General features: G+C 39.5%; 1 protein-coding gene across 4 annotated transcripts in view; it reads right to left on the bottom strand.

Moving 5' to 3' along the window:
- Window positions 1–12,179, bottom strand: part of Uso1 (USO1 vesicle transport factor) — a 98,783-nt gene that overhangs the window by 58,714 nt on the left and 27,890 nt on the right. For all 4 annotated transcript variants that reach the window (XM_008843493.3, XM_029568521.1, XM_008843492.3 and 1 more), the window contains 3 exons: window positions 4,825–4,925; window positions 3,698–3,800; window positions 3,383–3,438 (listed from right to left, as the gene is read on the bottom strand). In XM_008843493.3, coding sequence (XP_008841715.1) covers window positions 3,383–3,438; window positions 3,698–3,800; window positions 4,825–4,925 — 260 coding nt within the window. The remainder of the gene's footprint in view (window positions 1–3,382; window positions 3,439–3,697; window positions 3,801–4,824; window positions 4,926–12,179) is intronic.

Raw genomic sequence — 12,179 nt, 5'->3', positions numbered from 1 at the left:
CCTGGGATTCAGCGAGAATTCACTTCACTTCTTGGTCCGCAAATAGCCCACGAAAAGGAGCCCTCCAAAAGGAGCCCATGCCTCCATACCCTGCTCACGAGCCCAGTGACTGCGACAGACTGCGTGGCACAGACCAATCAGAAAACGATACGCTGACTAAAGGGACTTGGGGGCAGAGAAAAGGGAAATATAAGGCCTGCCCCCTCCTGCATTAAACGAGCCTGCAGCACCTCGCCTAATGCTTGCTTCTACCTGACTCCTGGTGTCTGTGTGTTGACTCTGTGCCTCTTGCCCCCCCTAATCGGCAGGGGACCTGATCCAGGTCAGGGTCTTCACAGCTGGCCTGAAGAGAAACTGCAATCCCCCCTCCCCACTTTACTGTTTCTTACTAATTTCTTCTTATTCCAATATCAAATAGCAAACGCTTTGAGCCAAGTGTTCATAACGATGGAAGAGACAACTAAATTTTTGTTTGAATTTTTTTTGTTTTTGGTCTTTTTGAGACCGGGTCTCCCTGAAGCCCCAGCTGGCCTAGAACTCACTATGTAGACCAGGCTGGCCTTGAACTCACAGAGATCCGCTTGCCTCTGCCTCCTGAGTGCTGATACTAACGGCGTACACCACCACATAATAAACATATTCTTGAAATAAGCAGATACTATTTCAAAGGAAGAGGATTAGCAAATAGGCCATTCAAATGTGGCAGACGAAAATGAGCTGCTGTCAGTAGGGATCAGAATCTACATTAAAAAAATGTCCAAGGTCTTTTGAGGCTTATTCTATCCATTTTCCTGTCAAGTTTCAACACTAACATGAAAGAAAGGTAAAAAGGGTTATTTTTAGGTATGGAATTCACCTGTTTAATGCTGCTAACTTGAGTTTAATTGCTACAAAAGAAAAAAAGCAGGAGAAACAACACTGAGGCTCTGAGTTTGATAAAAGTGGGCAGAAGCTGGGTGCCCTAGTTACATAAACTCCAAGTTCCAGTATACTTATGGACCAAAAATAGTATAATATTTTTGTCACAGGGTTTTTGTTGTTTTGTTTTTTTGGACAGGGTCTCACAGAGATCTGCCTCTGCCTCCTGAGTGTTAGGATTAAACACATGCACCACTATACCCTTGTTACAGGGTTTGAAATAAAGCCAGAAAGGGGTAAAATAACATATATAGAGTCTACCTTTAAAAAAAAAAAAAAAAGGGCAATAGTGTCACACACATCTTTAATCCCAACACTCAGGAGGCATAGGCAGGTAGATCTCTGAGTTTAAGGCTAGCCTGGCTTACATAGTGAATTCCAGTCCACCCAGAACTACAGTGAGACCCTGTCTCTAAAAAGAAAAAAAAGAGGCAGGTGTGGTGGTGCATCCTAGCACTGGGAGGCAGAGGCAAGTGGATCTCTCTGAGTTCAAGGCCAGCCTGGTCTATATAACAGAGTTTCAGGCCAGTTGGGGCTAGAGGAAGACCCTGCCTCAAAAAAACAAAACAAAACAAAACAAAAAGCTCTGGTAGCTTATGCCTTTAGTTCCAGCACTTTGGAGGCAGAGAGGCAGGCAGATCTCTGTGAGTTTGAAAGCAATGGGTCTACAGAGCAAGTTCTAGGCCAGCTGGGGTACAAGGAGACCCTGTCTCAAAAGTAAAAACAAAGAAAAAATTCACTCATAAAATCAATGAAAACCAAAATAAAAAAAGCATTTATTTGTTTCAAATAAAGTAGAGGCATGAGGACCTCCATGAGTTTGGGGTCAGTCTGATCTACATAGTGGTCTTCATCCAGATCAGTCAGGGCTATTTAGTGAGACCCTGTCTCAAAAACCAAAAAATAAATCAACAAATAAAATAAAAATTAAAACCATTTAAATATTGACAAATAAAGATGTTTTTCTTCTAAGCTACATTATTACATCATTTCACCATCTATAATATTGCTTTACCATTCATACTACAAACTTTTAAATGCAAAGTTAAAAAATTACATGGTCTACAAGTCAGGAGTTTTATTTCATTTTGTTTGTGCTTTGCATTAAACTGTTATAAAGCTAAGCATAATCCAAATGATATTTATGAGAATTCAGGCTATCCTGAGAGAGGCACAGGGGCAAGAACCACAGCACAATGATGAACATGGATAAGGCAAGACTGACAAACACAAGTCACTTAGTTTCTATGGCTCTTAGACATCTCACTGTAAATATGGGGACTAAATTACCTCTCTTGGCTCTCTAGTTTAATTTTAAAAAGATTTTTCCAAGCTGAGCATGGTGGTGTACAGTTATAATTCCAACACTCAGAAAGCTAAGTCAGGAGGATTATGAATTTGAAACCAGCCTGGGGTTAACTATGTCATGACATGAGCCTTTAAAAAAAAAATAGAGGCCCGGAGTGGTGGCTCACCTCTTTTAGTCCCAGCACTTGGGAGGGAGGGAGGCAGAGGCAGGAGGTAAGTTTGAGGCCAGCCTGGTTTACATAGTGAGCTCCAGGCCAGGAGGGGCTACATAGAGATCTTGTCTCAAAAAGGCCAAGAAAAAAAAGAAAAGAAAAAGATTTTTCTAATTTCTAATTGCTAACTAAAGTAGAAAAGAATTTTCAGTGCTGGAGAGATGGCTCAGCAGTTAAGAGCACTGGCTGCTCTTGCAGAAGACCTGGGTCCAAATCCCAGCCCCAACACGGCAGTTAACAACTGCCTGTAACTTCAGGTCCAGGGGATCCAACACCCTCTTCTGACCTCCTTGAGCACTGCACTAAGGAGGTGCACTTACATACAAGCAGACGATACACTCATACACATAAAATACCAATAAATTTTTTAAAATTTAAAGTAGAACAGAATTTTAATCAAGTTATAGATAATATGTGAAAACATTCAAACAAAGCAATATGGAATGAATACAAAGTGTTATGCAAATATCAAAATAAATGTTAGAATGGAAAATGACTCCAGAGCAAATCATGCTCTGTAGTTAAACAGACTACTAAAAAAATCCTTTGAGAAACATATTCAATCAATTAAGACTGAGGATGCCAAGTGCAATATATTGTTATATTTATAGTTTAATGTCTTAGAATATTTCCTCTACTCTTTAGGAAGAAAAGAAAATACTTGAAGTGGAATTCTACATCAAATATAACCTTTCAGAAGAGTATGGAAGAAACCCTAAGCATGCAGAAGTAACAAATCTGAAGAACAAAATGTTTTGTGGAACTCTAAATACTAGACAAGAAGATGACAAATATAAGCTACGAAAGCCTACCAGACCGGCCATTCCCCAACTTTCCAAAATTAACTTCTTCTTACTCACAATAGGACTCAAGAAAAGGGTTTTATTTGTAAAGAGAGAAAAGCAGCATGTTCCTTTTTATTTTCCTTTCAAAATTTAACTTACATCATTACGTATAACTTCTCTTGAATCTGCCAGTAAGTCCATCAGTCTTGAAACACCTAAAATACAACCATGAGAAAAATACTGGCAGACTGAAAATACAGTGATTCAAATTACAATTTATTAAAGCACCACTTCGGTCACTTGTTTTAGGACATAGTCCTCTTTTGTTTTTTTTTTTTTTTTGCTTCAAAGTGCTTATTTTATTTTAAAAAGAGTAAGTTTTTTCCTTCACAATACATCCATATGATGGGTATCAATCTCCTTCTTCCTCTCTCTAGTCCTCATTTTAAAATGAAGATTATATAAGTCACTTACCCATGGGACTGACTAAAATAATTTGTTGCACTTGGGGCCCTAGTTGTTTTAAAAGAGAAGTGAGAAGTTTCACACCAGGCCAGCGGACATGGAAATCAAACTCCTGAAATATAAGAATTTAAACTGTTTAAAACTGTAATTCATATTTTCAGGAAAAATGTTTTCAACCAACACTGCTACCAGAAACTACAAGCGAAAAATGGAAATTTAGCAAACTTTTAAAACTAATTCTAAGAAATAAAAAGCAGGGGCTGAAGAATGGTTCAGCACTTAAGAGCACTGGCTGCTCTTGCAGAGGACCCAGGCTAATTCCCAGCACCCACAGGGTAGCTAACAACCATTCTTAACTCCAGTTCCTAGGGAATTAGACACTCTCTTCTCACCTCCATAGGCATTACATGACACAGGCACACTTACATACATGCAGAAAACGCACTCATACACAAAAAATTAAAAATAATACTAAGATATTTTAAAAATACATTTAAGCTGGGTGTGGTGGTGGCGCATGCCTTTAATTCCAGCACTCAGGAGGCAGAGGCAGGTGGATCTCTGTGAGTTCCAGGCCAGCTGGAGCTACAGGGAGACCCTATCTCAAAAAAGACCCCCGCCCCCAAAAAAAATTTTTTAAAAAGCAATAAAAAGAAAACAGAGCTAATGTTATACTGACTAAATGGTTATACTGACTAAAATATTAATAATAAAATAATATTTTGTAAGAATGTAAATTAAGCCGGGCATGGTAGCACACACCTTTAATCCCAGCATGCAGGAGAATCTCTGGGAGTTCAAGGCTAGCCCGATCTACCTAGTGAGTTCCAGGCCAGCTAGGGCTATAGGGAGACCCTGTCTCAAAACAAAAAACAAAACAAAACAAAACAAAAAACCAAAAACAAAAACAAAAAACAAAACCAAAACAAAAAGAATGTAAGTTAAAATGAAGATACTTTAACAGATCATGTATTCCTTGTAGAATGCATATGGATCTCTTAAATGCATGCAGAAAGTATAACACAGCAAACTTCACTACCTTTAAAGGCATATGCATGTTATTTCCTCAATAATACCCAAAAAGGCAACAAAAGAAACTTATTAAGATGTTAAAAACATCAAGATTCCATATTTACCTCCAACAAAGATAACAGGAGAGTGACATTTTCTGGCTGCTTAATGAAAATTTCTGTAAACTGACTTCCCAAATCCTCACTCTGTCTTGTGGAATTTTCTTCTGCAATATTCAAAAAACAAAGTAGCTGAACATGATGCTATGTTATTTCAAAGTATATGTTTACTGGAGTTAAGCAGAAATGATATTTTTCTGGGATTCAAGCAATTCAACACTGAAACTGTATAGCTGGTATGAGTAATGCAATTGAGAATAAAATCTGTATTTGTAAAATAATTTTCAAAGTCATTTAGTGATCACATTTACTCAAAGACATCAGGTTAAACTTCTCTTAGGATAAGGAAATTGTTTAGGGCAATAGATATATTCTATCTTGAATGTGATTGTGCTTATACTATGGTATTCTGAGTTTTTTTCAGCACTGGAGTTTAGAACCCTGGCCTTGCATACAGCAGTCAAGTACTTTACCACAGTGCTACATCTTTATCCACCACTACTGAATTTTCTTTTGTCTAAATTTACAAGACTATACAAATTCAATGAGTAAGTTTTTTTGTTTGTTTGTTTGTTGTCCTTGGAGCCCCAGCTGTCCTGGAACTCACTATGTAGACCAGGCTGGTCTTGAACTCACAAAGATCTGCCTGCCTCTGCCTCCCAGGTGCTGGGATTAAAGGCATGTGCCACCACGCCCGGCATGTTTTATCTTACATAAATTATATCTCAAAATCCTTACTCCTCAAATAACTATTCAGGGTCAGGTGTGTTCAGGGTCAGGTGTGGTAGCACATGCCTCTAATCCCAGCATCAGGAGGCAGAGGCAGGTGGATCTGTGAGTTCCAGGCCAGCCTGCTTTACAGAGTTCTTGGCCAGCCAGGGTTACACAATGAGAGCCTCTCTAAAACAAAAACAAAATCAAAACCTAAAACACTATTCATTGCTAATTGTTACTTGTTACTATATAATTTAATTATAAAATTAAAACAATCACCTGCAGATTCTCTAGTATCTATTTCACATACAACCTAGAGAACTATTTGGCAATAAACACAGAATTTAACATTGAATTCAAAGTATTTCATCCTAATGCAGGCATAGTGGTGCACACCTTTAATCCCAACATTCGAGAGGCAGAGGCAGGCAAATCTCTGCCAGTCTGGTCTATATAGCCAGTTCTAGCTCAGGTGAGGCTATAGGAAGATCCTATCTCAAATTCCCCCCCCCCCACAAAAAAATAGTCCTATAAAGATTTTATAACCCCTTGTAGTGGTGCTTGATTATAATCCCAGGAATAAGGAGGTTGAGGTAGGGTGATGGCTAGTTTGAGGCCAGCCTGATCTACAGTGAGACCCTGTATTTTAAAAAAGGGGGGTAGGGCAGAGAGATGGCTCATCTGGCAAAGCAATTGTTATTTAAGACTGATGGCCTAAGCTCTATCCCTGCAACCCATATAAAGGTGAAATGCAAGAACTAATTTCATGAAGGTGTCCTCTGACCTACACATCTGCATTCCTCATCCTAGCATACACACAATAAAGTGCTTTAAAAATATTTTATATTTTTCTTTAATGCTTAAAATTCTTGTTGAGGGGCTTTTTGAGACAGGGTCTCTTTATGTAGCCCCAGCTGGCCTAGAACTCTCTTTGTAGACCCAGTTGGCCTTGACTCACAGTGATCCACCTCCCACTATCTCCCAAGTGCCTAGATTAAAGGTGTATGCCACTCCCTCAGGTTAACACTTAAAAATTAAAAAAAAAAAATTTATGTGTATGAATGTATTGCCTGCATGTGTAAGCACACCTGTGTCATGCAATGCCTACAGTGGTCAGAAGAGGGCAGTGGATCCCCTGGAACTGGAGTTACTGATGGCTGTTAGCTGCCATGTGGGTACTAGGAACTGAACCTGGGTCCTCTGCAAGAGCAGCCAGTACTCTTAAATACTGAGCTCTCTCTCCAGCCCCTTAACATTCTTTAAACAATATACAGTATCTAATAGTGTAAAGCATTATTAAAACAGGAAGAAACTGCCAAAGCTTTATCAGTTAAAATCTGCTTACAGTCATAAAATGAATTTAGACATGGCAAATATATACTCCTCCCCATGCCCTCACCCACCCCAGCCATAGCTAACTGATCACAGCACCTGCTGGCAGCAGAATCTTTTTTCCCATATTGCTCCAGGCAGTGTCTATAAACCAATGGAGTTGGCAGTCAAGATCAAACCTGTTTACTATCCCTCAGGACATTCTTTTAAATTTGAGATTTTTTTTCCCCCTTTGGTATTTTTGAAGCAGGGTCTCCCTGTAGCCCTAGCTGTCCTGGAACTCACTATGTAGACCAGTCTGGCCTTGAACTCACAGAGATCCGCCTGCCTCTGCCTCCCAAGTGCCTGGGACTATAGGCGTGCGCCACCACGCCCGGCTAATTTGAGATTTTTAAAAAAAATTATTTTATTTTATGTGTATGAGTGTATTGTTTGCATGTGTGTAAGTGCACCTGTGTCGTGCAATGCCCGTGGAGGTCAGAAGGTGTCAGAACCCCTAGAACTGTAGTTATGGATGGTTGTTAGCTGCCTTGTGGGTACTGGGAATTGAACTTGGGTCCTCTGCAAGAGCAGTCAGAGCTCTTAACCACTGAGCCATCTCTCCTGCTCCTTGAGATTTTAATATAGTATAGAAATGGTAAAAATAAAATTCATCTGATAACAACAATTAAAATCAATGAACTTGGGGCTGGAGAGATAGCGCAGTGGTTAAGAACACTGGTTGTTCTTGCAGAAGACCCAGGTTCAAATCCCAGCATCCACATGGCAGATAACAACTGTGGAACTCAGGTTCCAGGGGATCCAACAGCCTCTTCTGTCTTCCGTGGGCATTGCGTGACACGGGTGCACTGACCTACATGCAGGCAATGCACACATACATATAAAATAAAAATAATAAAATATATTTTTTAAATGAACTATTGGAATACAAAAGGGATCAAATTTTATAAGCTTAAGCTGAGTGAAAGAAGGCAGAACTTCTTCCCCAAAGTCCATGGTGACTCATCTCTATATAGAGTCATGATGACTTCATCTCTATAAAATTAGAAAACAACATATAGTAACCTATGGACAGAAAGCAAATTTGTGACTGGATGGATGAAGGGAGAGGCATCTTACAAATAAGCACACAAGTCTCTGGACAGCACATCATTTTGGTAGTGATGGTTTCAGAAGCTTATACTTATGTAGGTATAATTATTGTATACCAATTATACTTTAATAAAGTTGTGAATGTATGTATGGGGGGAAGAAATCTAAGTAGAGCTACCAAGTGTTAGATATCACATTTAAATATGTACATATATGAATATGAAATACATGGTGGCTAACAACTGTCCATAACTTCAGTTCCAGGGAATCCAACACCCTCTTATGACCTCTGGGGGCACTGCACGACACAGGTGTACTTACCTACATGCAGGCAATACACTCATACACATAAAATAAAAATAAAAATAAAAGCCAGGTGTGGTGGCGCATGCCTTTAATCCCAACACTCCGGAGGCAGAGGCAGGCGGTTCTCTGTGAGTTCAAGGCCAGCCTGGTCTACATAGTGAGTCCCAGACCTTGTCTGAAAAAGACCAAAAAAATAAAAATAAATAAATAATAAAAATAAAAATATTTTCTAAAAAATTTGAGATTCTTAGTCAGATGTGGTGGCGCACGCCTTTAATCCCAGCACTGGGGAGGCAGAGGCACACGGATCTCTATGAGTTCAAGGCCAGCCTGGTCTACATAGTGAGTTCCAGGACAGCTGGGACTACAGGGAGACCCTGTCTCAAAAAACAAAACAAACAAACAAGCAAACAAAAAATTTGAGATTCTTTCAGGTTACCAGTAATGACTGGCATCATCAAGATGTAAAAACGTGTATTTCCAGAAACATTCTTGCATGAAAGCAAGTCTTAATACTGATATTTTAACTATTATCACTGAAAACTGCATTCTATCTACTACGAAAAGTAATTTTTTGACTTTATTACTATTTGGCTTCTAAAAATAAACTCACTATAGATTCTAAAAGATAAAAATGTTTTTTTTAATTATTAAATTTTATTTTATATGTATGAGTGTCTTGTCTGCATGATGTAACCATATGCTTGCAGTGCCTGCAGAGGAAGAAGAGGGCATTGTGTTACCTGGAACTAGAGATAAGGACCACTGTTAAGCCACCATGTGGGAGCTGGGAACCAAACTCAGGTCCTCTGCAAGAGCAACTAGTGCTCTTAACTGCCTTACCATCCTAAAACATTTCATTCATTCATTCATTCATTCATGTAGGCGGGAGGGGAGAGTGTGAAAGCCTCCTCACTACCTTTGTGGAGGTCAGAGGACAATTTGGTCCTCTCCTTCCACCATTTGGGTCCCAGGGATTGAACTCAAATCATCAGTCTTGGAAACAAGAGCCTTTATCAGGTAAGCTGTCTTGTGGGCCCAGTACAGATTATTTTAAATGACATATGTGCATATGTGTGTGTGCATGTGAATGCAAGCTCCCCACCCAAGCCAGAAGAAGCTCTTGGATCCTGTTGACCTGTAGTTACAGTTGGTTGTGAGCTGCTCAAAGTGGGTACTGGGAACCAAACTCGGTTCCTCTTCAAGAGTAGAACAGGCTCTTCAACCACTGTGCCATCTTTCTAGCCACAGTACAGATTATTTCTGAACATGTCAATTACTAATCTTTTCTCCTTTAAGTTTTATTTCTTAAGTTTATGATAGCTTCTGAAATACTGGTTACAAAAGCAGTAACTATTTCCATTTTAGGAAAACAGGTAGAGGAAGGAATAAGTAAAAACATATACACACAGCCAGGTGTGGTGGTGCACACCTTTAATGCCGGCACTGGAGAGGCAGACAGGCAGATCTCTGTGAGTTCAAGGCCAGCCTGCTGTATACAGCAAAGTTCTAGGCAAGTTGGAGCTACAGGGAGACCCTGTCTCAAAAAGACCAAAAATAAACAAAACAAGGTAAAACCAAAACATAAAGCAGGCTTGGTATTACAAAGACCTAAGATTATTCCTAACTAACCCCAATACTCTATCTAGCATAAATACAAGGAATATTCTGTACTATGGATCTGGATAAGGGATTTATTGTTTCTTTGAGGCTGGTAAAGTTCTATATTCTAATTATTCACATAATTCCAAAGTAAAATCTTGCTTGGTAAATTGTGTCTTTCAAAGCTCAACAGTGAAATCATAATTTGGAGTTGAGAAAGACAAAACAAAAGGCATCATGTTAAGTAAATAACAAGAACTCTTCTCATTTTATTTACAAGTTGACATAACCATGGAAGATTTTAAAGAAGCTGAAAAAAATATGGAGTATGAAAACTGATAGAACTTTGCAAAAATTCTATCAGTTATTCTTTTCAGAATAAGCTGTGAATAGGAGCCACAACTCAGTGTGGAAAATGTCATGGACCCAAAGGTCTCATACAATTTAGTGAGACAAAAGCCTTGGCCATTCTGAAGCCACTCCAAACCCCTAACAAACTACAGTTATGTAGGGGATCATATCAGGTACAAAAATATTTAACCAACTTCTTCTTTTTTTAAAATTTTTATTTTATGTGTATGTGTGTATTGTCTGCATGTAGGTAAGCAATGCCCTCAGAGGTCAGGAGAGGCTGTTGGATCCCCTGGGACTGGAGTTACAGACAGTTGTTAGCTACCATGTGGGTGCTGAGATTTGAACCTGGGTCTTCTGCAACAACCAGTGTTCTTAACCGATGAGCCATCTCTCCAGGCCCTTTAGCCAACTTCTAATAAAGTTCAATACACACATTAAAAACTTATCTGTGTAAAAAGTGGTCCATGGGGAATACATGTGCCAAGAGAATAGCTCTCTAAATACATAAGAAATCTATGTTCAAAAGAGAGCTAACCACACACTGGTTTTGGTGGCATATACCTGTAGTTCCAGCTATTGGGGAGGCTATGGCAGGAAGATTCTCCTTGAGCCTAGGAGTTTGAGGCCAGCCTGGTAACAAGATGAGACTCTGTCAGAAAAAATTAAGAATTTCACACAAGTAACATTCTCTGCTCTTAAGAATTGCCTCTCTTGAAATTAAGATTTGTACAGCTATTTTCCATTTACATGTATTCATTATTTGTTGCATGAGGGAACATTTGCACCTGATTAACATATGGCTTTAAAAAGTAACATAGTATAACTGCTTTTATATAAATGGTGGGAGACATTAGAGACTTTAAACTCAAGTATAGGGACAAGTAGTACAGTGAGTAAGTAAAGCAGGCTGAGTATGCCAGCAGGCAAGATGGGAACATCTGCCCCGTCTGAAGGAAGCAGAAGTTACTTAGCCTGTTGCCAACTGGGAATGCTAGCAATACTCAATTTCTCTAAAAACAGAAGTCTAAAATGTAAAAATTGATGTGAAAACTCCCAATTTATTAGAATAATTTAAAATACTAAACACTACTGGAGGCCAGCCTGATGTACATAGTGAGTTCTGAGCCACCTGGGGCTACAGGGCTACAGTGGTCAAACATGGTGGCTCATACTTCTAATCCCAGCACTCAAGAGGCTGAGGCAGAGGACTCCTGTCAGTTTGAGGCCAGTTTGGGTCTACACAGCTATACAGTGAGTTCTAGGCCAGCTTGGGCTATGCTAGTCTCTCTCTCTCTCTCTTCCTCCCCCCTTCACATGATATGTCAAACAGTATTGTCTGTAAGATAAGGTAGTGTCTGGGGCTGGAGAGATGATGCAACGGTTAAGAACACTGGCTGATTTTGTAGAGGGTCCAGGTTGAATTCTCAGTACCCACATGGCAGCTAGCAATTGTCCGTAACTCCAGTTCTAGGGGAATCCAATGCCACCTTATGGCCTCTGTGGGCACTGCACGACACTGGTACACTTACATATATGTAGACAATACACTCATAAACATTAAAAAAAGATAAGACATAAAACAGTGAGTGTCCTGGGGTCAAAAATCTGTGACCTCTAGTGGCCAGGTGTGGAGGTGCACACCTTTAATCCCAACACTCTGGAGGCAGAGGCAGGTGGATCTTTGTGAGACGGAGGCCAGCCTGATCTACACAGCAAGTTCCAGCCCAGCTGGGGCCACAGAGAGACCCTGTCTCAAACAAAACAAAACAAAAACTGAAAAACAAAAACAAAGTTTGTGACCCCAAAAAAGAAAAATGCTCAAAGTAAAAGCCCACTGACATTTAGTTACAAATCAAAACTATAACCATAAGAAATTATATCTATTACATAGATAAGCCAATGTGTAAGATAAACCATCTCGTCCCATCCAGTATACTATTTTCAGCTGAGTTTATTTCTCA

This window comes from Nannospalax galili, unplaced genomic scaffold (assembly GCF_000622305.1).
Source record: "Nannospalax galili isolate Female #2095 unplaced genomic scaffold, S.galili_v1.0 scaffold800, whole genome shotgun sequence".
Taxonomy (NCBI): Eukaryota; Metazoa; Chordata; class Mammalia; order Rodentia; family Spalacidae; genus Nannospalax; species Nannospalax galili.
The sequence above is the reverse complement of the archived record's forward strand: the minus strand, read 5'-3'. Positions and strand labels throughout refer to the sequence as shown.